At 43.2% G+C, this 26307-nt stretch overlaps 2 protein-coding genes across 5 annotated transcripts in view; one reads left to right on the top strand and one right to left on the bottom strand.

Moving 5' to 3' along the window:
* LOC121084104 (amine oxidase [flavin-containing] A-like) overlaps positions 1-11105 on the top strand; it is a 37818-nt gene extending 26713 nt beyond the window's left edge. Inside the window, exons 7-15 of the mRNA XM_040585274.1 lie at positions 35-184; positions 1484-1643; positions 2944-3040; positions 4602-4655; positions 5566-5623; positions 6054-6151; positions 7615-7726; positions 9196-9258; positions 9740-11105. Coding sequence (XP_040441208.1) covers positions 35-184; positions 1484-1643; positions 2944-3040; positions 4602-4655; positions 5566-5623; positions 6054-6151; positions 7615-7726; positions 9196-9258; positions 9740-9895 — 948 coding nt within the window. The 3' untranslated portion in view covers positions 9896-11105. The remainder of the gene's footprint in view (positions 1-34; positions 185-1483; positions 1644-2943; positions 3041-4601; positions 4656-5565; positions 5624-6053; positions 6152-7614; positions 7727-9195; positions 9259-9739) is intronic.
* Positions 11106-20179: 9074 nt separating this feature from the next.
* The window catches only part of LOC121084103 (amine oxidase [flavin-containing] B-like), a 55215-nt gene continuing 49087 nt past the window's right edge, over positions 20180-26307 (bottom strand). The window contains exons 14-16 of one of the 4 annotated variants that reach the window (XM_040585271.1): positions 25176-25238; positions 24604-24764; positions 20180-21686 (exon numbers count right to left, since the gene is read on the bottom strand). In XM_040585271.1, the coding sequence (XP_040441205.1) occupies positions 24609-24764; positions 25176-25238 (219 nt within the window). In that variant the 3' untranslated portion in view covers positions 20180-21686; positions 24604-24608. Of the gene's footprint in view, positions 24765-25175; positions 25239-26307 lie in introns of all 4 variants that reach the window. The other 3 variants (XM_040585272.1, XM_040585270.1, XM_040585273.1) reach the window with 3 other exon arrangements.

Below are 26307 nucleotides of genomic sequence, written 5' to 3'. Positions count from 1 at the left end.
ATTTTTTTGTGTTTCTTTTCTGTTTGTTTTGTAGGAGAGGAAGTTTAAAGGGGGTTCTGGTCAGATATCGGAGAAAATAATGGAACGCCTTGAAGGCAGAGTTAAACTGGAGAGACCTGTGGTCCTTATTGATCAGACAGGTGATAATGTCATTGTGGAGACTCTAAACCATGAGAAATATGAGGTAATTTGATCAGAATAGAAGTAGAGTATGCATTTGGTGGGGGAATATATCTGCTGTAGCTCTTAGCCAGATGTAATCAGGAAGTACCCATTTGTGTTTGTCTATTTCTCAGACTACACTGATGCTCTGTGAAACCTGCTTTACAGATTTATTTATGACTGGGTCTCTTCTTGGTATTCTGCTAGTTAGTTTCTGTCATTACTCTGCTTTTTCTGCCCTAACTTTTCCTGTGATTATATATTTTTACATATTAGTTCTGCATTGAGACCATTTCAAAGAAAGGAAGGTAATGTTCCTGTTCATACCTAAGTTTGTGGTTTGCAGAACAAAAAGAAAAAAAGACAAAAAAAAAAAAAAAAGACATTTCAAATGCCTTTAGTAAGATTTTGCCTCTGCACAGTGGTGCTGTGAAATGCTCCATCAGTACATGACTACCCACGGTGGCACCCATGGAGTGGCAGCTCCCTTCTGCACACACAGCCCAGCCTGCCACGGGGGTTTGTGCAGGACCATCATGGTCTGCAAAACCCCTGTCTCACAGGTGGCAGTGTTTGGAGGGTATTTAGAGAAAGATAGCAGAAAAGGAAGGGGGTGTTTGACAGAGAAGCTGGTCTAAGGATGTCCTGGAGAAGGGACCCTTCTCTCCCTCCCCCAGGGATTTTTAAACCCCAGAATTAAACCACTGGCTTCTCCCTCCACGCTGCATGAGTGACAGCCAAGTCAGAGGAGGCTGTCTTCCTGCACTCAGTGGCCCCATCAGTGTGAGAGCACCTGAGAGCAGCAGCATCTGTTGTAATACACTGTTACCCTGAGCCCTGAAACCAAGCATTCTTCATCGCTCCAGTCAGAAACAGGACCTGCAAGATGGATGGAGCACGTTCAGGAAAGCTGAAATCACCATCAGTGTTGCTTGTCCTGAAGTAGTATCCTGTGAACGTGCATGACTTTTTTTAACAGCTTATAATCTCGAAAAATGTGGGTCGTGTTTTCCTGGGGACGATAAAAGGCAGTTTTACCTATGCTAGATCATCTATCTTGCCCCATTTCCCCACCTGCCTCCATCCAAGTATCAGCTCTGGTCCTGTAGTATCTGGAAAGCTGTCAAGCATCATCTAACCACAAAACAACATGTTTTTCCCAGATCCTTTTTCTGAAGTGGCAGATTTATTTTGGTCACCTGGAAATACCTGTGTGGGAAAGCTGTTAACAACTAATAAGGGTGTCTTTCAAACATGTCCTGTAGGGCAAGCTCATTGAGAGGCAGCGCCTTGTCTGTACTGACTGTGGTTTGTGTTTCAGGGCAAGTATGTGATCAGTGCTATCCCTCCGATCCTGACAACGAAGATTCATTACAAACCAGCACTACCTCCAAAGAGAAACCAGTTAATTCAGCGTTTGCCTATGGGGTGTGTCATAAAATGCATGGTGTACTACAGGGAGGCCTTCTGGCAGAGGAAGGGTATGTGGGGAAAGTGAAGGACTTGGGAGCCCCATGCGACATGAATTTTGAAGCTCTGCTATCTGTCAGTCAGGGAATAAATCTAAGGCAGGGTTAAATGTGCAAACCTCAAACTGAAACGCACAGAAAAGTGAAAGGTAAAGCTCCTTAGAAAAGAGAGCTCTTCCTCCAAGCTTGAGTGCACACCTTGTCCCAAAGATGAGTCTGGACCCAAATAGGATCCCAAATCTCATTGTTGCTAGCTGAGAAGGGATGACAGAGAACAAGCAAGGTTTCTCTGGGAAGCACTGCTGAAACTAATGCACAGAAGCAGTGACCTTGCAGCAGCAAGTCCCCACTTCTCCCTGCCAGGGACAGAGTTAGGGCAGACAGAGAATTTATAGCAGATGACAAGGAGAGCTTAAGGTGTAAGCAAGACCTTGCCCTGTTTTTAATCCTCTGATCTACAGACTTGTTATCTCAGAGTACTGGGAAAAGTAGCTTAGGTTTTTGTTTAACTCCGGATATTTTTTCTATTACAACATCATGTGTTTCTCAGCTTTAACTGATACTATTTCCAGAACAGTTTGTATGAACAGATTAGTTTCCAATTCCTATGAAACAATACTGAGAGTTGCACTGGGTGAGAGTATTTCTTAATCAAAAGAATATCATTTTGTATGTTTTAGGGCATAAACCAGCCCTTGGGATTAGAAGAAAATGTAGGCAGGTTTATGCTTTGTTATCTATATGAGATTTTTTTGTGTGTTCATCTGAAACATGTAGTGTTGTGATACTAGATTAGACAGCCTGTGTTTCTGCCACTTTGCTGTTATGGGACACTATTCCTGACAGTCTTGTCATCAGCAAAATCAATACAGGGTGTAAATCTGAGCCCGCACTGACCAGATGTAATTACATTGGGTTTTGTTGCTGCTGTTGTTGTTTTGGCTGAAGTAACTCATGGAATGAACCATCATAGTTCTTGCTACATCCATTTATTTTTAATGTTTATCCCCCCTAAATAGAAAGCCAAAGAGACTTGCAACAATCCACAGAATTTCCTTGCTAAATAATAATGGAATTTAAATATGACTTGTGTAAGTCTGTGTATAAGATCTCCCAGAGTCAGAGGGAAGAGAGGAAAGAGACTGTTACAAAAACACTTCAGACATGTAGGCATTATTGGTAACGAAGGAATTTCTGTACAGTTCCTTTTGTGGATAATTTTATTTGCTCATTACTGTCAGAAAGAATGGTCATCAACAAGTTTCTCTGACAATAATTTTGTTTCCTCTCACCCCCCACCCCGCTGCCTTAGGTTATTGTGGTTCCTTCCTCATTGAGGATGAAGAGTCTCCGATTGGAATAACCATAGATGACACGAAACCTGATGGATCTTTCCCTGCCATTATGGGGTGAAGAGCTTCTAGCCTATACTTACAAATGTTTATTTCTTTTTGTCTGAAGGAGTGGGAGGAGGAGGAAGAGGGGACACAGCCAGGTTACATCAGTGGGGACCACTCCCACAGTCTTCACAGATGGAGGAGAGCACTTCTGACAAGCCTTTCGTGCCTCTCTAGTCCGTATAAGCTTTCAGATTAAGTATCTGCTACAGATATCCCAATGCAAAGGAGATGCTTGGGAAGGAGTTCCTGAATTCAGCTGTAGTTCATTTTAAGCATTCAGTTAATGGTTTTTTGCTGTGTAATGGATTTAGAAATAAATCCTTTTCTTGCGTAGCTTTGCGAGCCTGTGTTCAGCTTATGTTGGACCTTGTATTTAGTGCCTGGGCCAAAATGAAAATGCAGTTGTCCAAGAAATCCTCATTTGCCTCCTCTCCCCACGGACCCGAGGCAGAGCAATGAACATCAGCTGGTGGCTGAGTGGGGCAAGCAGCCATGCAGTGAAGAAATCAGGCTTCTGAAGAAACTGCCAAGTAAAAAAGTTGTAGTTTGGACAAACAGATAGGAAAATATGTAACAGCATTGACTGGCTTTTAGAATAGGTTAAGCCAATATGAACAAACAATATTTACTAAAGTTTCCACTGGTGACACTGCCAAAAAATGGCCAATATAAATATCAGGTAACTACTTCTTAAGTATCTGGCAAGGAAAGCTTGCCACTTCTACTGAACTGTACATGTTTATGGCATGTTCAAGGCTTAAAAACTCCTGTGACCTGAGAGCAGTAAGCCTCCTCCAAACCGCATATGGCAAACAGGCTTCTCCTTTCTCCTTGTGAATTGATGCAACTTTCTGAAAGAGTGCAGGAACATACTTCATCCCCTGGGTATCTCCACTAAGGTCAGATTAACTAATTGCCAGATCTGTTTCCTTCAAGCTGAATAAGTATTCACCCCGGTTCTTACAGGACTGGTCCATGACGCTGTGCAGTGCTTGTCAGAGCAGCAGGCTCCTGTCACTTATTGACACCAAATGACGCGGGCAGTGGTACAGCCAGCTGTCTGCAAGACTTCAAAAGCTCAGGAAAACTCAAGGTCTCAGTCCTTTTGAATAAGACCTAGGTGTAAGAGGGTAGGCAGTGCAGGGTACTTTGCTGGATGCTGTCATCTCTCTGCCCACTTTTGGGTGTGACTTTGCTCTCCTGAGTCAGTGGGGATGGAGAGAGAGTTCATTCCCACAGAGCAAAGTGAGGCCAGCGCTGGCAGCTTTGAAAATGCGCTTGCAATCCGCAGCTTCCTCATCTGGTAGCTGCCAGGCAGTCCTCTCTGCCTGCCCGCTGGGAATGCATGCACTGCCTTTCAGCTGACTCCCCAGGGTACCCTGCACAGGCCTTTTCACCCATGTGACCTGTAATTATTAAGTGATAAGGTATGATGAAAAAATGTCAAGCCCATTACGTACCGGTGAAGTGATCTGCCTGTCTTTTTTTAGAGTAATTTCAAGTAAGAGCATGCAAATCAGCTGGGGTGCTGACACTGCATGATATTTATATGCTATATTTTCCTTTTCAGTTTCATCCTTACCAGAAAGGCCGTTAAACTGGCCCATCTCAATAAGGAAGAGAGGTAAGAGTTCAGAAACTGTGAGTATTTCAGAAGCCAGTCAGTTCTCTGGGATGCTTCCCTACAGGAATGTGTGTGAATATGTGTGTGCGGGTGCATGCATACACATGCACAGTGCAACTACCAATACTGGAAATTGGGGCAAAAATTGAGCTTTTAGTATAAACAGGCCAAGACACTAATGCTAATATCCACCCAGTTGTGGATATTTCTGAGTTTCCGGGTCCTGCCCGCTCTTCCGTGTTATGACAGACTTACCAGCTCTGTGTCTCTGTGTGGACTGAGAAGGTTTTCCAAAGACGTTCCCAGACTGCATCACCACTAAATGATGCTTCACCCCAGGGATATAGGGAGCGCTGACATGCCTAGTTTTGGATGTCCTTCACATTCAGACTGGGTGATAAAATTTTTAAATCTCTACATTTTCAACAATATGATTTCACCATTAGTCTGTGAAATGAACAAACAGGACTTTCTAAATGAGATTTTTGGTACGCATGCAAGTGAAAGAGGAGTTCTGCTTAGGAATGTGAGCAGTTTTCTCTCATATTTTGGTCTCAGCTATAGCAAATCTGTAGGGATTTCATTGATTTATATTGCTTCTCTTCTAGTCTTACACCAGTGAACAAGAGAATGAATTGGCTTTGCTTCCTAAAATAACAAAGATTTAGTTTTTTAGAGCTCGTTGCCAAAATCAACCTTCATCTCCATTCCCTGGTCCATCTTGGATGTCACATTTATGCATCAACATTTGAAATATATATGTTAACAACTTAAAATGAGACTTAAAAACAAAGCCAAGCACAACTTTATTTCCAATGTATTGCAATAAATGTGATTTTTTTTAATAAAAGCAATAAGTGAGAGGTGTTTTTCCACCTTTTTTTTCCTGACTGATCTTATTTTCCTATAGGAAGAAGAAGATCTGTGAGGCATATGCCAAAGCAATGGGGATGGAAGAGGCTTTACATGTAAGAAATGAATGTCTGTTTTCACCTCTGTTGTACAGTAATGTTGCTTCTTTGTTCTGGAGGATGAAGCTGAAATTCCTGGTACCTAAAATGTGTACCTAAACCTGCATGTTGTGCCATACAGTCTGTAGTCCCAAGGGGAGTGCAGCAGCATCTAGTACAGGAAGAAAAGAGCTGCCAGTCTCACTGTTTACAAGAAGAGAGAAAGGAGTACATGGTTTAATTTGTCCTGTCATTTCCCCATGGGAGGCTAGTGCTTCTGTAAAATGCAAAGATTTGTTTTGTGCAGATGAATAGCATTAGCTAGATGAAATGGCACTCCTTTGACAGGTATCCTTAGCTTGTTTTTTCCCTCTTCAAAGGAAATGGATTCTTTATTTCCAATTTCTCTGCCACTGTTTCACTTTCCAATATTTGCTGATACTTACAGCCAGTGCATTATGAAGAAAAGAACTGGAGCATGGAGCAATATTCAGGAGGTTGCTACACAGCCTACTTCCCACCAGGCATAATGTATTCTTACGGAAGGTAAGACAGAGAATGCTTTGCTCTCTAATACACATTTCTTAGCTTGTGTACGATGATATACCTTATGCAGCAAACTTAACGGTATATGTAGCATATTGGGGGAACTCCAACCCTCCTTCCACTCCCCTACTCCCCACCTAACAAGGATCTTGCTATTGACTTTAATAAGAGCAGATTTTCTCTTGTGACTTTCAAGGAAACAAAACACGGTCACAAAGGACCCATTAGAGCCACAAAACCTTTCCCCACTAGGTTACTTACAATATTTGCCACTATGCAGTACTTGCAATAGATCCCTTTAAAGCTAAGACCTTGAGGGCACACATCTTGGACAGATGAAGAGTCCTTGTCTGACTGTGTAGGTGGAGCATCAGGTTCTGGTGAAGCTGGTTGAGTCGCATCTGTGGAGGGGAAGGCACAAAACCCTTATATGAAAACTCATTTGCTTCTCCCACCCAGCAAAGCCTCCCATGCTCTCCCCACGCGTAACTGCTGTATTCCTAAAGGAACATGCTAGATGATACTGATTAATACTAGGTATAGCACTGAAAAGTGTGTGGAAGGCATGGTTCAGCACATAATGGGAACAACCAGACAAATCTTGTATCCATAGCCAAAGACCAGACAAACCATGTAGCACATCACAGCGTGAGCTCCTGAGCATGTCCATCATGGAGTTACACCCTGCCTCCGTGCCAAGACGCGTGTGGGAAGAAGTCACCTCGTGCACTGGCTTGTCTGTTGTCATTTATCTGAACACTTGGGTACTGATCAGTGAGGCCTCTGGCCTGGGGAGGCTGGTGTCAGGCAGACAGGGAGAACCTAACGGGGGGTTAGATGGGAGCCCTTAGAGCAAGCATCTCTCTCTGTGGGAAAGGGAGCTCCTTGCCTGTGGCTGGGTTGACCAGTATGCTTGTGCAGCTTTGCACAGCTGAAGGGCTGGCTTATGTGACCCTACAGGGTGAATGCAGCTCCCTGAATGCTGAGGCTTTCAGCTGCTCTCCCCTTTTGGCAGGACTGGCAGTCAGGCAAGTCCAGCCCCCGAGTAGAAGCTGGTATTAGTGACCTATCACTGCAAAAATGTCATTCACATCCTATTGTAATGGCAGGATAACAACAAAGCTGCCATGCGGAAGACATAAATCTATCAGCTGCCCTGCATTTCTGGAGGCTGTTAGGATTATCCCTTATCCCAGCACTAAAATAAGGCTCATGTTATTTTGCACAGAAGCTGGGCACTGATTTATGCCTTAGATTTTCTCTGTCTCAGATCTTGAGTTTTGTGTACAGAAGCAAGTAGGTGGTCCTGTGGGTACAGTTCATGGCACCATACTCTCCAGCCCAGGTTTGTAGGAATTCTGCAGAACTGAAGTTGAGTGCCCCATCAAAACCTGTAAGTTGCTTTTAGAAGGATCATCGCCTTCCTGTTACTTGTCATCTGACATTCTCCATTTATTTTGAAGGATCATTCGGCAGCCCATTGACAGAATCTACTTTGCTGGCACAGAGACAGCTACCCAATGGAGTGGATACATGGAGGGGGCCGTACAGGCAGGAGAGAGAGCAGCCAGAGAGGTACAGACTGTTGGTTTTCTTTCAATGTTTCTATTAAAAGGCTAAAAAGGATTAAGTACAGCTTGGAGAGTCTGATTTTGTGCATCACACCCTGTAATTGTGCAGAGGTTCCTAGAATTGATGGGGAAGAATCCCAGAAAAGGATGTGAGCCAAAGCCTTCTTTTTTTAATTAACTTTACTCAGTTTGCTATTGAATAAAGTGAAACCAAAAATCTCACCTGAGTCAGAACGTTACGCGGTGTGTCTCTGCACTGGAGACTTAAAATGCAGCTCATGCCATATACCTCGGGTCTAGAGGAAAAAACCTCCAACCTGATGCTGCCTTTAGATATACTACCACAGCTTCTAACAAATTAATTGCTGTATGTTTTAAAAGCCATTTAAGTCATTACAAATGCTCACAGCTATTTCCTATGCAGCAATCTGGAAATCTGAGCGTTGTTCTTATTTTTGATATATCCCTTCTGCTTCTTCTTTTACGAGGGAGTGCTGTTAGCTCAGCTTTATGAATTCATAATGGTTGGCTCTGATAATGTCTGAATCTCCTCAGAATGACACACATTGGACTGGATTCCCAGTCACAGTGAAATCCCTTTACAACAGTCTGGAGGGAGGGAAAAAAGCCATTAAAGGGTGTACATTACAGTTACAACTACTGTATGGCAGAGCCACAGAATTGTTATTTAAGGGAAAATCAGCCCTTTGCTTCCATTTGACAGAATGTCATACTCACCTTATAATTCTCATTACCTGCTGCGTTTCATATCGCCTAATTTCTCTTTTCTTTCTCCATGCCTGCGAGCAGTAGTTACAAAGACAGTGAGCTGTCTCTTCTGGAGACAGTCGTTTGCCCCTGAGAACCTCCATGATTCTTGCACTCAGTTTATTCAAAAGAAAAATCCTTAACGAGCTTTGTACTGCCAAATACTGAATAGCCAAGAGGTAACTTTGTCATTGTATGCTTTGAAAGACCTAGAGTTGTATTTCTCCTTTTTCTAGTTTGTGATCCAAGCAGCATCACTCCTAACAGACTTTGTGTCCTGAGTGTGTGGTGGTAACCTCACCTTGCTATTTCTCCAACTGTCATATGAAAAAGCATTTTCACTTGTACTCAGAAAAAAAATTAAAATAAACATCTAGAGAAGCTGTAGGTTTTGTGGATTCCTGAGTGAAGTCCTACTTTTTACAAACGATTCTGTGAAACTGTCCTTGCTTAAAACGCTGGTTAGGCACAGGACTGTTTGATGACCAGCTGTCATATATTTACACAAACTACCAAAACTGCCTCCATCTCTCTTTGCTAATATTAGCAGAGAGATCATTGTACATTTTCTGGTTTACTTTCAGCTAGTCATAGTTGTGCCTTTTTTAAATGTCACCTTGCTCTGACTCGCTCTGCTCTTCCAAAATGGAAAGTAGTGTGGGTTTTAATTTTTTCTCACGTGGTACAAATAATTTGTTTTCCTAGATACTGCACAGGATGGGGAGGATCTCAGAGAATGAAATTTGGATGCCAGAGCCGGAGTCAAAGGTAAGCCAGACTTTCTTGTCACACAGTCAGGCTGAAGCTCCTGCTTCAGTAATTCCTATGGAGCTGCCCCCAGGTGAGGTTTGGGTTATGTCACATGCTGATGGTATTAATTGTTTTGACTTGTCCGAGGAATATTGTTGCCCCTGTCTGAGGAGTGGATGGCCGAGAGCCAGGGACAAAGAACTCGGAGCCTGGGGGACTGCAAAATGCAGGAAATAATCCTAGTTCTGCCCATTCCCAAATCATGGTCTTAAGCCAAATATAACCTCCTTCCAGTCACAAGCAACTCCACCTTCACTGTCCTGTAGCTGTTCAGGATGACAGAAAATACATTTCACAGCCATGACCCTCCACCCCCATGCTCCAGTCTGGTCCTCAGGAGAAACCTGTGATCTCCCCAGCCTAGTGGGGGGCATTTGCTGCCTCCCCTCTCATGCAGTGAGGGAAACTCTATAGCAGTACCATCTCCTTTCTCCCCCAGGATGTCCCAGCCCGACCATTCACCACCAGCTTCTGGGAGAGGAACCTGCCCTCCGCACCAGGATTGCTGTGCCTGCTTAGCTCTACCATCTTCTTCACCTCTGTGGCTGCTGCAGGGCTGTTTGCCTGCAAAAAGGGACAGCTAATTCGAAACTAGCGGGGACCATGTGTCTGGTGGAAGCTGCATACTCCCTCTTCTTCCCTTTTACCAGATGATTGTTGGTTTTGGAGAGAAGTGCCACGGACAGCAGGAAAGGGCAAAAGTCATTCTTCTTGTGATTTTTCTTTTTAGTACCATAATTAATGCATCAAATCTACTGCAGCTGCTACCAGCTAAACAGAAATAAATCAACTGTGGGCACATTTTTCTAATTTCCCTTTCCTTTTTCCATCTGTTTTGATTGGACATGATCATATCGATGGTGCATTCCTAATACAGGCAAGGCAAAATGCAGATCACACCTTTCCCAAAAGGCAAAGAGGCCTTGGAGAATGTATTTGTTTCTACTCACTGCTTTATTTTTTACCACACAAGATAATAAATGCCCTTATGTATTCACTTCAGTTAGCAGCTCAGAATATCTGAGGTTATTCCCATAACATCCCTGCTGCACGGACGAGATTACCGTGCCAATCAGATGTAGAATTGCCAAATTAATTTTCAGATGCGTTTGATTAATTATTAATCATTGCAATGTGAAACTTAACCACGAGCTGGGTGAAAAGAGGTAATTAGCACGAAGCAGCTCACTAAATGGTGAGAGAGGAAGCACGAGTGGACTTTATTCTGCCCGCTACCGAGCAAACATCTGCGCTTCTCTGTTCTGCAGGGTGCCTTCGCCAGCACAGCACGGCCACGGCGCAGCTCTCGGTTACTTCCTGGCCCAAGAGCATCTGATCCAGCCAAGCCGTTTGCTGTTAAACCAGAGTGAAATGAATTAGCAAAGTTAAATCCCTTCTGACTTGCAGCAGGTGCTAGCTGTTATTTTCCAAATGGCAGCAGTTTCCTGGCTCCCTGTCAATTTGCTGCCCCTCATTTTGCTTGTGATCTGCACCGCCTTCCTCCAATAAGGAGAAGTATATTTGGGGCTTGAATTACTGCCTTGTAGATTACAGTAATTGGGTGCATCTGCCTGTTCCACTCTTATTATGTACATGATACACTTAAAATAATCACTTTGGTGTTGAACTGAAGTCTGGAATATATGTTTCACAACGTACCATCATTATGCAGTCTTTTTGCCATGAAATGTGAGCATTGTATGTGTCCATGAACTCATCTGTCAATCAACATGGGTGAAATGTGCCTTTCCATAGTCCTGAAACCTTGGTAAGAGGAGCTCTTCTATAAACTTTTCTTGAGATTCTTTCTTGTGTTGTTTTTGTGAGTTTGTGGAAGGTGATGTTTCTCTAGCGTGTGAAGTCACTGGCGCAGCAGCCACCGAACCCTTGCTTTGCTTGATACGATCCATATGTATACACCAACAGAAACACCTACCTACCCAAGATGACGTCGCTCCTGGCCTCTACTTCAACCACATTCGTATGCACACAACAAGTGCAGGCCAGTCTCAGCCTAGGTGCTGGTGGGCTCCAAACCAGAAGCTGTTTCCAGAGGGAAGGGGTGCTTCAGGTGGCCCCTTGTCATCAGATGTGAGCAGGTGCTCATTGTGCCAGTGTTAAGCACTGCACAGGAAAGGTTGTACTGATGGTACATGTCTCCTGAGCTACTTTGTTCATTGTTCATTGATCCCCATTCTGTGTGGGGATCAGCCAGCCACTACCAGTTTCTCTGGCAGAAAAAAAGCCTGAACAGATTATTTATAAGGTGACCATCTACATTTTCAGCTTCAACTTTCCCATCTACCTTCAACTTACACATGCACTTCAAATTACCCTCACTAGAAAGCAGAGAATAGTCTCAGTAGGAAACAGCAATGCTGGGTTTAAAATACATTGAACTGTAGTGTTATATGCTTGTTTAAAGGATTTTTGACACATCGTTTGACAAGTTGGTTTAGCATCCAACTTAGGAACATTTTAAGAGGGAGAAAAGGGACTGACATGAATTGCTGTTTGACTTGAGGGCTCCCTGCTGAATATGTTCCCCCCAGCTCCAGCCATTACCAAGCAGGGATTCCTGTGCACCAGGACTACCCCTTCCATGCAGCCTGGCAGAGCCCCAATGCCTGCCTGAGGGCTTGGGGAGGGAGCACGGGCTTGCTCCTGAGAAGCCTTTTGTGGTGTGAAATGGTTCTGTTACGTGCTTCCCCCCGGGGATATTTTCTCTGCCTGAAAAACACTGTCCATATCTACTCAAAAATATTTATCCACGTATTTGTGGCTATTGGAACCATTCATTTTTGTGCTGACTTTAAACTTGACATCTGAATTTCACAGCTTTTGTGTGTGCACGCAAAAGAGACCCCAAATCATCTGGAATACACCTGTGAGCCAACACCATCCAGCTTCGCTCTTCACCTTACCCACACACTTCTACTGTAATTTGTTTGGGTTTTGAACTGCAAGTTTGTTTCAGCTGAACCAGTCCCAAACAGGGCCAGGTACAATGTTCCCTGTTTTGAGAGAAAAAGCACATCTCACTGCTGTGGGATTGGTAAGCACAAATGAAATGAAAGAGGTTGGTTGAAATCAGCATTTCTGAAACTCCTGCAGCTCCCTGGCACCACACTGCTGCCGAGAAAGGGCAGCGTTTGTCGGAGATTATAGACCAGTTTCCATCCTGCTTTAATGCCCTTTCTGACAATCAGAACAATTTCCCTGTTTAAACATTAAACATTTAGCTTAAATATTAAACAGCCAGGCATCTTTCTTAAACCAATTTTGAAACAGAATGGGACTGAGTTTATCACCGCTGACAACTCTTCGAGTGAGCTGCTGCTGTTGTTAAAACCGTGAGGCTCAAACCCTGTGGAAGCACCTCTTTCTGCTGGGGACCAAGTGGAGTCCTCAGCCAGGCTGTGGGGTGGGAAAGCCTGCTGTGACTTCCCTAACCAGGGGTGCTCGGTGCCCCAGGTTTTGAAGGAAGAGCCCTGCACTCCCTTGGGGGAGGTGGGAGATGCTCTGCCCTCTCAAAGTAAGGGATGAGAAGGGAAAGGCCAAGGTCCACACTAAGTCCATCAGCACCAGGTGGGAACTGAATTGCATTGACATGCCTGTGAAATGGGAAAGCCTCAGGTGGAAAGGATGCTGTTTGATGTGTGGAAATAAAGCGAAGACCAGAGCAAACACTGGCAGAAGGAGTAGTGGAGGGGAAGGAGAGAAAAAAAATCAAGACTAATCCTCCATACTAGCAGCAAAATAAGATGCACCACGGAGCAGATAGATCAGGTGGTCTGAAATAAGCAAGCGGAGATGATGCCTGTGAGAGAACCTGCTTCTTTTTAAATTAAGTTGCTGGTTTTGCTTACAGATACCACGGCAGCTGTGCCCAGCCCCTCAGCATGTCACATAATCAGCCTTTTAACACCTTTGAGAGCCACAGAAATCGGCATTGGGGATGGGAAAGCGCCTGTAAGAATCTCATGCTTCCCACCACCTTTCTGCCCCATTCCCTTCACCTGCAGCTGCTGCGTGTGCAGCGTGGCACGGCAGCCCCCACCCTGGATGTCAACAACCAGCCCCATGGGGACAGTCACCCTGAAACAGGACAGGCTGTTGGGCCACCAGGAGCTGGATGGGCAGAAGGTGCAAGAGAAATGCTGCTGACTGGCTTCTTTGCTGCATCACCCCAACAAGGCTTTCCTTCCCTCATCACCTCCTGCCATGCAACCTCCAAAACACCCAGCATGGGAACTGACAACCCAAACCTCTCTGGCTGGAAACCCACCATATGAGAGTGCTGAGAAAGGGCCACCGTCACGAGGGTGAAGAGCTGGGTTGCAGGGGCTGCACGCTTTGACACCAGAGCACGTGAACCTCCCCTAGGTCAGGCAGCATCTCTCCAGCCGTGCTCCTTGCTCAGGGCAAGGGGGAGAGCTCTGACCGCGTTCATGTGGGGTGCTAAAGGTGTACCCAGCCTCAAAATCCACTCGGGGCAAGCAAGTGGCTGCAGCCTGTGCTTGGGCTCTGCAACAGTCATTCACCAGCAATACGTTGCAGTTCACATTTGATCCAGCCCCCTGTTTCACACTTGATCTCTTTTCCCAGGATCAAAGATACCCCCAAACCACTGGCACAAATTAGCATTACGTATCTGAATAAAATACCACCCAGGGGGATGTGCCAACAGTCTGATGGGCTGTAAACTGCAGGTTTACCACCAGGCAGTTCCTTCATTCCATTGACCAGGTTCTGCTGCCTGGCAGCAAGGGCTTTCCCCAGCCAGAAACCATGCAGGGAACAAGCTGGGGACTGGTCTTACGTTCTCTGCACAGAGCTCAGCTCACAGTTCCTGACAGCAGCATCAAGAAATAGAAAAATGGACAAATCCAGAGAGTCTTCTTCTGTGGAAACATGATTTTAGTCTATTCTTTTTCTTTTAGGTCGTTTCTCTTCCATGGAGCAGTTGGAAACAGTTTTGTTTTGCAGATGTTCCCTGCAACAGTTGCTTTCCACACACACATAGAGAAAGCAAATTTCATCCTGGTGAAAATCCAGAAGGAGAAATTAAACGTGCTCTTTGTCTGTGAACTGTAACTTTTTCTTTTCCCACTCAGCTCCTGCACTTGGTAATACATGCTTCGGGCTCCAGCTGCAACTCCTGTTCTGCTCTTCATTTGTAGTGCTTGGCTTCCCAGTTTCTGTTCCCTTTTTCTTGCTCTCTTTGGGGTTTTTTTTGGCCTCATCTTACACAGCAGAGACAGAGCAACGCAGGACACATCGAAGGAGCAGGGAAAAAAGTTGCCCAAGCAAAAGCACATTCCTTACAAGAGGAAAGGGAAGCTTTAGCAGAGCGGTGCTGGCAGCTTGCTGGGTGCCAGAGGTCAGCAGTGCCTCCCAGCTGCCCATCTCCTCTTCCAGGGGTTCCAGGAGATGTGATGTGCCCCGACCTATAACCTCGAATGGATCAGACAGGGCTGTGAGCTTGTGCTGCCTATGACCTTAACAAGCATAAGACAATATAAGGCACATGTCCTTTGCCATCTCCATCTTCCCACTATTACTCTTTCTCCATGCAATGTAACTGCTAGCTCCACCGCCTCTCAGGCAACGAGAAGACAGCTTCCACCCAAGATGGAGTTGAAAATGAAGCAAAGGACGTTATTACTGCTTGTGCTGGCATTGGAACTTTCATGATCAGACCATTCACCTGAAAACTCCTTGGACCATTTTCATCAAAACTACAGTTAAATCGCAGATGTCTGACCCAAGTACAAAAGCCAGAGCCACTTGCAGGGCTACTACTGTGGGCAGACACCAGCTGCAGACAGCTGTGCTGGAGCATGGCCGGCTGCCTGTTTGCACAGCAGCATGGCACAGCGGGCTCAAGGCTGAGATAAAGGCTGCCATCTTCCGGCTATGTAACAGCAGTATTTCGTCACCTCACAAACAAAAATGCGGCAGAAGCTTAACATTTTGATTTGCAGAAAGGTCTCAGTGGGTATTTCTGCACTGGTGCTTACCAGTCCTGTTGGGTACCCAAAATATCAAACTCTGGAATGGAAATACACTAAAAGAAAGGGATGCAAGTCCCCAGCTTCAAGCTCCCGTTCTCACCCATCTCCAAGCTCAGATGTGTCATGCTGGAAGAAGCAAAGGCAGGCTTCATCCCTGCAGCTTCCATCCCTGCAGCCTCTGTAGCCAGTCCCTAGCAGAAATCAGGGCAATGAAATGGCTGCTGCACCACCCCTCTACCGGCACTCCAAGACTTCTTCTGAAGGGCAGCATGAAGGAGCTGGAAACCTATGAGTACAGGTCCTAAATGCACCTGAACACTCGCCTCCTCTGAGAAGGGGCTTTCTTTGGAGGCAGTTTGCTTTACAGAGATAAATAGAGGTGATGGCTCAAATATGAAAAACAAACAAACAAACCAAAAAACTCTGAAAAAGCACTTCAGCCAAATGCCAGCTCGTAAAGGAATTATTGGGAAATAACATAGTTTCTAATTTAGTTTAATATTTTTGTTCCACTTCAGGCTGAATTGGCAAGTGGAGGCTGGAGTAACATCTCCCCTTGATTTTGATTAAGTGCAAGCATGCATTTCAATTGTTTTAAGATAATGACTGCACAGCCCGATGGGATATATCACTGCCTCAAACCTGGAATAGAAGTTTCCACATCTGAAATTATAATGTAATTTCTGCTAAATGCAACGCTGCTGTGCAAAGTGTTTTCTTACAACTTGGAGCATATGCAAATTGGGAGTGAACAGCCTGAGAGCTGACACGGATGCCTCAGTGCATTATTAATACACTTCCTTTTCTTCCCTCCTTCCCATCCAAGCATCAGAGCATAGTCGAGTGCAGTGTTCAGTCCCATTAGACGATCGTTCAGGAGCACACTGAGTCATTTGACAAACCCAATTAGCCAAAGGCTGGTGTTTCTGCTGGGTACTGCTTCCTCGAGCACTTCATCAACAAGTCTTTGCTGCCACAGGGAAATGGCACTCAATGAGACACCCCCCCCCCCCAAGTTTACTACTGGGGTTCAACGACGTTATGCGCTTGGGCAAGTCTGTGTTGGCTCGTACCCGTTCTGCTGCAGGTCAGATGAATGGATCACTTAGATTTGGATGAGGTTTCCCATCCCCACTCCCCCACCCCCAAGTTTTGGGATTGGGTGGATGGAGTCTACAGAGCCTGTAGATGCCAGAGTAAATGGATCTGGATGGATACTGATGATTTTATTAGAGCTGTTCTGCTAAGGAGGGACTGTAAAAATGGCTAACAGAAAATACCCTGTGCACATAAATAAAACCAGCCCTGGGTGAAAGCTAATAATCTTTTACTTCTAAATTAGAAAAAGTATCTCTTACATTCTGTCAAAACACAGAGTGAGGCTGTCTTTGACCTACAATGGATGTAAAAACTCAAAAACTTTCTTTGCCTCTTTCAGCAAGACCAGGAAGAGTGGGAAACTGGGATGAACCAGCATGGCACTGGGTAAAGACACAGTGGACAAGACCCTTAGTGTGCGTTTCACAGCTTATCACAGCTATTCAAAATTAATTTTTGAGCTTTTTCTAGCCTAACTTCAGAATAGCTTGTTGCTACTGACTGTACAAATCATGCAGGCTAAAGTCAGCTCAGAAACCCTCTTACTCAGGTGTTGTTTTTTTACAGCTTAACTTGGCACTCAGCTGCTAACTGAAGGCTTTTCTAGCAGACACCGCTAATATTCTGACTAGCATATCATGACTTTGTTTTTCCTTCCAATGACCAACAAAACCACTATAGCCTGCCTGCATAAAGGACAGCTATCTATTAAAATATTGCATGTGCAGCTGCCTATTAACATGCAATTTATTAACTTGCATCACATTAGATTCACAGGGCCTGCATTATCCCTGTTTGTACTTCTCCAGAGCTAAATACCCCAAGGAAGCATTTAGGTACCTAATTGCCATCAGCAGTGGGTGGGAGGGAGAAGCTGCCCAGTTCGGTACCCAAAGAGTGCCTGTGCCACCTGTGCAGGGCTGGTTTAGGACACATGGCCTCTGGAAGAGCTGCCACCTTTTGAAACAGCAGCTGGATGCTGGACAAGGTGCCCTCAGACAGCTGAAAGGCACAAGGCAACCAACTATGCTTTGGCTCCTGAATTGCTCTCTAGGTGGGTAAATATCACACGCCCTTTGAAAACACCTAACCTGGCTATTAATGTCTTTGCAGAACAACTGACACACATGCATTAGATATGAGTTAATCCCCTGTATATGAAACATATAACTGAGGTACTGAAGTTAGAAGCTGCGTCAGTTTAGGTGTCCTCCCACGCAGACAGCGAGAGAGGACGCGTCTGTGGGGCTCCTTCCAGTCCTGCACGGACAGAACCACTAGGCGAGGAGCCCCTCTCTCCCCACTCACCATGCAGAGAAGGACCAGCCTGACAAAAACTGTGTCTGGGCAGCCCTGGTGACAGAAGCACCTCAAATGAGGTGGCAAAAACTTGGGCCTTAATGCTTTGGTCTAAATTAAGCAGAAAGCCCCCCCCTTGCTTCCTTCCAGTAGCTACCAAACCGTACCTTGGTTCTGCAAAATCTGAGGCCAGTTTTGCCTTTCATTCTCAGATGCTTGGCAGTCCTGGGTTAACGGTTGGACTTCATGATCTTAAAGGTCTTTTCCAGCCTAAATGATTCTATGATTCTGTGCTTTTTTTTTTTTTTTTTTCTGAGGCAATGCTACAGGCCCAAGGGGAATTTATCCTGCCTTGAGCCAGAAGGAAAACTCGTCAGTCCCTCAAGCATTTTGGGATTTGCTTCAGATGAGTAGATCAGTATGATTATACAAGGTGAGAGGAAAAAATGATCCTCAGTTCTCATACTGGAAGTGAGTTTTGTATGATTTAGTCATATAATGTGCAAGTATATCCTACCCTCTGCTAAACAATGAGTGGGACTTCTAATTTTTTCCTCAGGAGATCATATTAATGTTTTCTATACAAAATATGCATTTCTCCTGTATTAATCTGTCCAAATTAATTTTCTGTACACTGGACTGCTGGAAATAATGAAGTGCCCCTGGCTGACGTAGTCTCTTTGACATGCACACTGAAAGCTTTGTAAATAAATAAATAAATAGATAGATAAATAAAAATACCGCTATTTCAGTACCTCCTCTGAGATGCCACAGGATATGTATGAACAAAGGGTTAAAGAGGAAGTTCAAATCTGACCCAAGGCAGTGATGTTTAAGAGTCATAACCATTTGTGAGCTGCTTTGGGGGGCTGTGAAATGCATTGCTGCTTCTGATACGTTTCTTAGGGGACGGATGCTTTATAGAGCATGGAAAGGATTAGTTGAGGGTATTTGCTTTCATGGTATTTATGCTCTTTTATAACTTGTAAGTAATACTGAAAGTTAAGCTTATACAAAGAGCACTGCATGCTTTTGACGTGTTTTTCACATGGATGGTTATGCTTTTCCAAGTATTCATAGACTACGGTTTTGTGAAACACAGGTCCCTTCCCAAGGCTAAATTTGTTCTTTGGTTACATTCTCTCTCTAGCACTAACACCGAGCTGCCAGATGAAATTAAGCCAGTGATTTTTGCCTCTTTTCTTTCATTTTTTTTTTATGTTTACACCACATATTATTTGGTATAAAATCTGTTTCTTGCCATGTTCAGTTACAGCCGCATGCCACCTGCCCTTGGCTCTTATGAGCAGCTATAAAACATGTCCCTGCCCATACGTATTCTGGTAAACAAGATGCTGTAAGAGGTATGTTTATGATGGGGGCACTCCAAATCTAAAACAATAAAAAATAAGTCTTAAGTGTAAGGCAGTTCGCTATCTGTATGTGAAGTACTGAGGTCTGAGCAACAGGTCCTGAGCCAAAGCTGACCTCTAGATGAACCTGCCAACCAAACATTTTTTTTATATAGATATATATATAATCCAATCATTACCAAATATGCATGATCATTAGTGAAAGATGTAGCTTAGATAGAATTTAATCATTAGCAAAGACACAGTGCATCCTTCCTTGCTTAGAGGCAGGTAGTCAAGGCTATGAAACCAGGCATGTGGCCTTGTTTGCAAACTGGTAGATAAAATGAAGTAGATAAGGAAGATTCCCTTGGTTCCTCCCTGAGCCCTGGCCAGGCTTCAGTGGGATCTAAGCGGAGTGTGAAACCAGATGTGCCCGTGTTTGAAATTAGGTGAGCTTGTTTATTCAACAGTATAAAAGCTGGACCTTCTTACAGCGACTTTGGAAACCTCACCTACGAGTGGACGTACCGCACAGGGCCTCCAGCTGCCAGGAAAGGCTCTCCAGATCCCCGCTGTGACCGGGGCTCCCCAGCCACTGCAGACCTGCACATGGTAAAGTATTAAGGCAATTGGTGATGTATCTTTCTTAACCACTATAGTCTGTCATATGTAGCACTGATTAGGCACATTACCTTGCCTTGTTTTATTCTTGCTGTATTATTTCACTTAATATTTATTTCACTTACTATTCTATTGCTTTAAATGTAAGTAAAGATAAATACACTTCTTTAACTAGGCATCTGTTTCCTTTGTGCTGACCCCATCTATGGGCAAAACAATATGTTAGGAAGAATTATTACCAAATGTGGTTTGATTTTTTTTGGTGTTTGTTTTTTGTGGGGGTTTTTTTGGTGCTTTGGGGCTTTTTTCGGGGATTGCTTGTTTTTTGTATCCTTCTCTCCTTCTTTACAGAGCTTTCTTTACTGAGAAAAGCTGAACATACCTCACTGGCTTCAGTATGAAATGCAAAATGTTGTGTTACTAAGTAATACTCACCATCACAACCAAGTCAAAAGGGGCTTCCACAAAAGAAACGCCTCAAACAGTAAATGTGACATGACAATATTTATTGATTCTAATTAAGGTTAAAAAAAGTTCACAGCTGTCAGATAAAAATATCTGCAGAGCCTATTGAAAAGGGAGCTTAAGAAGGAAACCAAGGGAGACAGTCACCACAGAGGCACTTGAGAAAATGCTACAGTTATAAAAGGCACAAAATCATCACATACACAGCATATATATTCCTGCAAAGTGAGGTCACTCTTTTTTTCCAAAACACAGAGGCAGGCATCACTGAACACTGACCTGTACATGACCACAGTAGACACGCTATAAGCAGCAGTCTATGACAACTTTAAACGATTTGACTGTAGAGATACTTTGAAAGCAAGACTGCTTTGGTCATCCCATTATTATCTCTATTGAAGATTAGACTGTAAGATCAAGATGATCTTAAGGTTGCAGAGATGGGAGAGGGAATGGTAGTCCATTTAAACACAGGTCAGGTTTATTTGTGAGCATTTGTAATCTGTGATTTAAGTGGGTTTGCTTCTTGTCAGAGAGCAGTGGCTGATCTGTTGTCATTTAATCCTGGCTCCCTTTTGCATCCAAGTGGTTTAGAGGACATACTTCTTCCTCAAAAATATTTTCACGTCTCAAAAAATAAAAAAAATTTAACATTTCTGCACTTCTGTCTACCTCAGTGAAAGAACAGTCCCACTGAGGATACAGGAAGATTATTTTAATAGAGGCCTTTAGCTTCTCCTCCATGCCTTAGGTTCCAGTGATGGGCAATGCTAAGACATATATTCAATTGTGATTAATGTTTTTGTTGTATTGACAGCAGATGTACTGTTTGGAATCAAGATCTGCACTGAGGAAAAAATGCACAAGTTAAAGGAAAGACAAGGGGCTGCCTCAGGTTGCTCACTTCCTTGTAATCGTTAAGTAGTTTATACAATTAGCTTTCAAGTACTTTGGTTAACACAGATTTTCATGCCATGACCCAACATCCTTTGCAATACACAGTTGCTATCACCACAGTAATACAAGCAAGTAGACCTCTTTATTTTGCAAAGTCTGAAGAGCCTTACAAAATATGCATGATAACACAGATCAGTTCATAAGAGACAATTATTTCCATGGTTGTTCCTATAATACATTTTACGAAGCTGTTAAACTGCTGGAACTTCCATGATAGCAGATTTCTCATCAAAACTTGTTGATTTATTAAGACTATAGCACAATGGGTTACCCGTTAAACCAGACTTCATTCCTCTATTTGAAGGGCTGGCACGAAGGAATTTTAAAAATGTAAGCCACTGCTAACAGTTCCCTTTACCCATGGGAAGCAACTTGATTCTCTACCTACATCAATTTTTCTACCACACTGGCATCCACATACACAAAGTGCCACATATTCCATTTATGTGGAAGATGTCAAGAAAACAGCAGCAAATCCTTCTTTTTAGTCCCGTAGTGGTGATAAACTCCACAGCATAATCATAGCAAGACACGGCTGTAAAGACAAAGAGAGCATTCCTAATGCTTTGGCAGTCTGGAAGGAAGAAGACAGAGACTTTTGAGTGCTAATACAGATGTTGCAATTCAAAACTCCCAGCTCCATCAGATTTGGCTAGAAATCTCAGGGGATCCAAATTTAATTTGAGATTTCAAGTTGCACTTACTTATAGTTACGGCAGAATAACATGAGAAATGCTTTGTGCATTTGGGGTTTTTTTTCCTGTTTTTGTTTCATTCTGAAACCAAAAAAAATTTATAAAGACATCTTTTTTTTTTTTCCAATTGCTTCATCTCATGAAAAGCTTTGGATATGATTCAGTTCAGTTCTAACTACATCCAACTTCTGTTTTGCCTTGGATTTTCTGCCCCTGTGGCACACAACATATTCTTGTTAGACTGGGAAAAACCTCTTCCAGATTCAGGAGCAAAGAACTACACACATTTTTGACATGAATAAAACCAATTTATCCTCATTAGTCTCATGGATCTGCTCCCCTTTAGACCTGGAGAATATTTCTAGGGCAGAAGCAGGACTTGAATTCCAACAGTTTTGGCAGAGAAATCATCTGCAAATGCAGCAGTTCTTTTATGTTAAGCATGTATTCACCATCTAGCACTTACAAATATTGGGCCAAGACTTTAAAAATGTCTCCCCAAATTTAGGTGTGACTGTTTATTTGTGGCCTGAGAATTGTCTGAGTTGCAAAAGCTCTGAACTTACATAGTTCCCATTCAGCTTTCGGTTCCTAATTCATTTAGTAAATAAATCACACAGAGAGAAAGCCACACAGAAACACTCTGTGGCAGGCAAATGGCCCAGCCAATTAGTGCTCTATGTGATGCAATGAGAAAGGCCATATGTACACTGTTGCACTGTTCTTCTGACTTAAAAGATCTTTATGTCTGAAAAGTTCCCCTATGCATTTTAAAAAGCTGTTATGAGAATATGCATTTGTGATAAAATCCAAGCTGCTGCTGCTACAAGATTTTTAACTGGCACATTGAGCTAAAAAGAATGAAACCTAAGGGTCAGAAATGGATGCACTGCTCACAAATATAACGGCTTTGTAAGTAGTTCAGTGGATTTCCATGGGACTATTTGGAGAATGAAGTACTACTCCACACAAGCAAGATCAGATGCTAGCCCAAAAACGTCTGCCTGAGACTGGTGATACAGTTCCTCTACCGTCTGCTCACACTAGTTGCTGAATATATTATTATACTTCTCTCCATGGCCTTTTACTGCAATATAATTTTTTTACATATACATTGGCTGGTTGAAGAGAGAAGTGCAGCAAACAGGCTCAGAATAACTCCAGACATCTCAAACTTCACGTTCTCAGTTATACCCTTGTCTTCCTGTCTGGTGCTGCGCAGATGTAAACCAGCAGAACTACCTGGACAAGGTACCATCATGTTGACAGGTAGGCACCTAACGTTTTGGTGGTAGGGGGTGTGTGTCTTTTTTTTAATTTTATTTTCTTCTCTATCTCTCTCTCTCTCTTTTTTTTTTTTTTTTAATACATTCTTTGAAAGCTACCAAGCTAGGGAGGGCAGAAGCATTTGCATGTGACTATACTATCCATGGTTCTCTTTCATTTCTCTATCATTTAGATCCTTGATTGGTTACCAAAAGTGCACAGTCAGTACAACAGAGCACAGCAGGAAGAAGTGGAAGTGCTAATCCCATCAATATGGTTTCTAGGACAGACTGCAGCTCTGAATCAGCTAAGCTGCATTCAGCATGAAGTGGTTGGGGAGCAGTTAAGTTGAGTTTTCTTCTCAGTTTAACGCTATCGCTACGTTTTTGAGCCCACTGTGCCCTACCAAGCAAGTGACAGCTTCAAGGTGTTCAAAGTATAAATTTAAGTAAATGAAAGAAAGGAAGGAGATAAGAAAAAAAAATATGTAAGAGTTTTTTTATGGACAGCTTTACAACTTCCTGGGGTGGGCAGAGGTTAATTTGTTCTCTTGCTATCTTGCAGTAACTTAAGGAGTTAAAAGAGGACCTTGGAGGCAAAGAAATATCCGACTGGGTGTAAAAGGTGTGAAAGGCTCTATCTGTACATTAGCACAAGGTTCCCTGTTCACACTCAGGTCCAACAGCCTGAGCTGCCACACTGCTGCACCTATCAGCTATAGTCTGGAGCCTGCCACATTTCTAGGCAGGGGAGATCTGATCCCACACAGGGACTGATGTGACTGGGACGTGCGAGCTCTGCTGCTCCAGGCAAGTGTGAACACAGCTGGGGAGCCTGAAGCTCAACCACATTGCCAAAGGCAGTAAAAACATTGTCCTTTAACTCACCGTAGGACAAATATACCACTGGAAATATCAGCTACCTATAGCCACACTTGCATAGTAGTATGGATAAATCTAGCCTGACTTGTCCCTTAAGTGTCACCTGGGCTCTGGACATTTGGGTGAAAAATAAAAACACTAAAAAGATCCTTACCAGTAATTTGCATGAACTATTTAATTATTTTTTTACACTATTGATTTCTTCTCTCAGTCTACTACACAGGAAGACAGAAATTCTTATTTTATAACTAGAGATGGAAGTGCCTGTGAAGACTTGGGAGTTCAGGGTCTGGTTCAGATAGTGTAAAAACAACTGCAAATCTCACCAGAACAGGCTCGGTATTTTGTCATTTCTGGTCTGAGACCTGGATAAAAACCTCAAGGTAATAACACTTGGCAGGGTATCCTAGAAATTCACCAACCAAAAAGTTACTGCTAGAAGTAGGCCTGGATGCAAGGGTTTCTTTTACAATGGATCCCCTTCCTTCATCCCTCCCCTCCAGCCTCTCCTCTCTATTATTTTCTCTCTTCCCCAGCCCTGATCTGAACTTGGAAACAGAGAAGTGCATGCCAAAAAAAAAAAAAAACTAAAAAAAAAACCTAAAAAAAGGAAAGAAAACCACTCAAATGTGAGGCTTTGCATTGGCACCTTTTTCAGTTTCGAACTAGAAGTCCCTTTTTGTAAGCAAATAACCCAGCCACAGCCACAGAGGTGAAGAATGTGGAAAATCCAATCAGCTTTAGCAGTCCCGGCACAGACGGCAAGTTCCTCTCCCAGAAGGTTGTAGTGATGGGCAAAGCTGGAACATCCTGCAGGAAGAGCGTACATTATCAACATAACACCGTGAGAAGCAGGATGTAAATCAAGAGAGTTTTGCAGCAGAAATGGAACCGAGTTGAAACAGTTCATGTTATCAGGAAGGACAGTGTATCAAAATTTTCTTCTCAGTTAAAGGGAAGAAGAGACACGGAAAGGATTCATAGCCCAGCTAAAAAGTGCAATCCTTTCTAATCCCATGTTACAGAGTTGTCAGATGGGTGCCCCCTCTGAGTTTTGATCCGTTCCTGTTCATGGAAGGGCAGTTTTGGGGAGTAAAGGAAAGTTTGAAAGTTTATTGTGGCTTTTATTAAGCAAACTTAAATAAAAACAGCCAACAAAATTTTATCTCACCAGCAAAACCATAGGAAAAAAATATCCATTTAATCTACAGAAAGACTTACAACAGATTCAGGTTCTGGCTTCCAAATTTCACTGTCTGGGATTTTCCTCATAGCAAACAGTATCTGAAAATAAATAACGTTCTCTAGTAAGTACCATTCATTCTTTGAAAGGGAAAAAAAAGCTGGCTTCAATTTGTTTTAAAATGGCATGATGAAGGTAACAACCGAACACATAAATTGCTGTGTATTCAAATGTTAAAAGAAAACTCAATGGTTATACAACTTATTTTTGGGGAGGCCTGGTATTTAATAAGACACTGCTCCTAGTGGAAAATAGTAACAGGAAAACCTCTCTATGCCTAGTTAGTCCATGCAAGATATTGGAACTTAACTGGTCCCATGGGAACCTGGTAATATGAGTATGACAGAGTTACGTATACACTCACGGCAAAGTGAGGTGTGCGTAAACCAGCTACTGCATAGGCGAGCCATATAGCCACAAGTAGCTGGTTTTGCTAATTTTACCGTGATGTCGGAACAGGAACAGAATCCTGTAAGTGATGACAGACCACCACTTTCAACCAGAGAAAAGCAAGACTAAAAAGAAAACCTTCACAATGGAAAAGTAACTGTTCAAAGTATCAAAGATACTTGAAATCAGTAGGATAGCAAAAATTATCTGAAAAGAGTCATGAAAGACAGTAAGATTAACTTCTACAGTAAAATAAAATTGAGGTGCTGATATTGTTTTTCCTGTTCCAGGCACTTGCAGATTTAAGATTTTCTGTCTTTTACGATGAGCTTTTATTCTAGACAAGATTCCGGGACCCCACCAACTTTTCAATACAGGAACGTGAGAAACACCCTTGCACTAGATTTTAAACATATTTTCCTTTCACAAGTAAACGAGGAAAGGAAAGCATCAAAATTTTTACCGGTCAACCTCCCTTGCCAACTTCCCTGCTGAGGCCTATGAAGGTTCTGCTGCAATGTCCCTGCATTAGAGAGGCTCTGCAGGTTTTCTGGAACAGGTTACGTATAACCTCCAAAAATGGGACAGTTGATCTCTGTCTTTTGGGGCAGGTGTATGGGCTACACAAACTCTCCAGATCCCTTCCAGGCCAATTTCTGTTCAATTACTGTAGATTTTAGCCACTAGGTTCCCTCCAGCTCATAAAACAGATGGAATTTC

Source organism: Falco naumanni, chromosome 2, assembly GCF_017639655.2.
Source record: "Falco naumanni isolate bFalNau1 chromosome 2, bFalNau1.pat, whole genome shotgun sequence".
Lineage (NCBI taxonomy): Eukaryota > Metazoa > Chordata > Aves > Falconiformes > Falconidae > Falco > Falco naumanni.
This window is presented reverse-complemented; position numbering and strand designations above follow the sequence as displayed.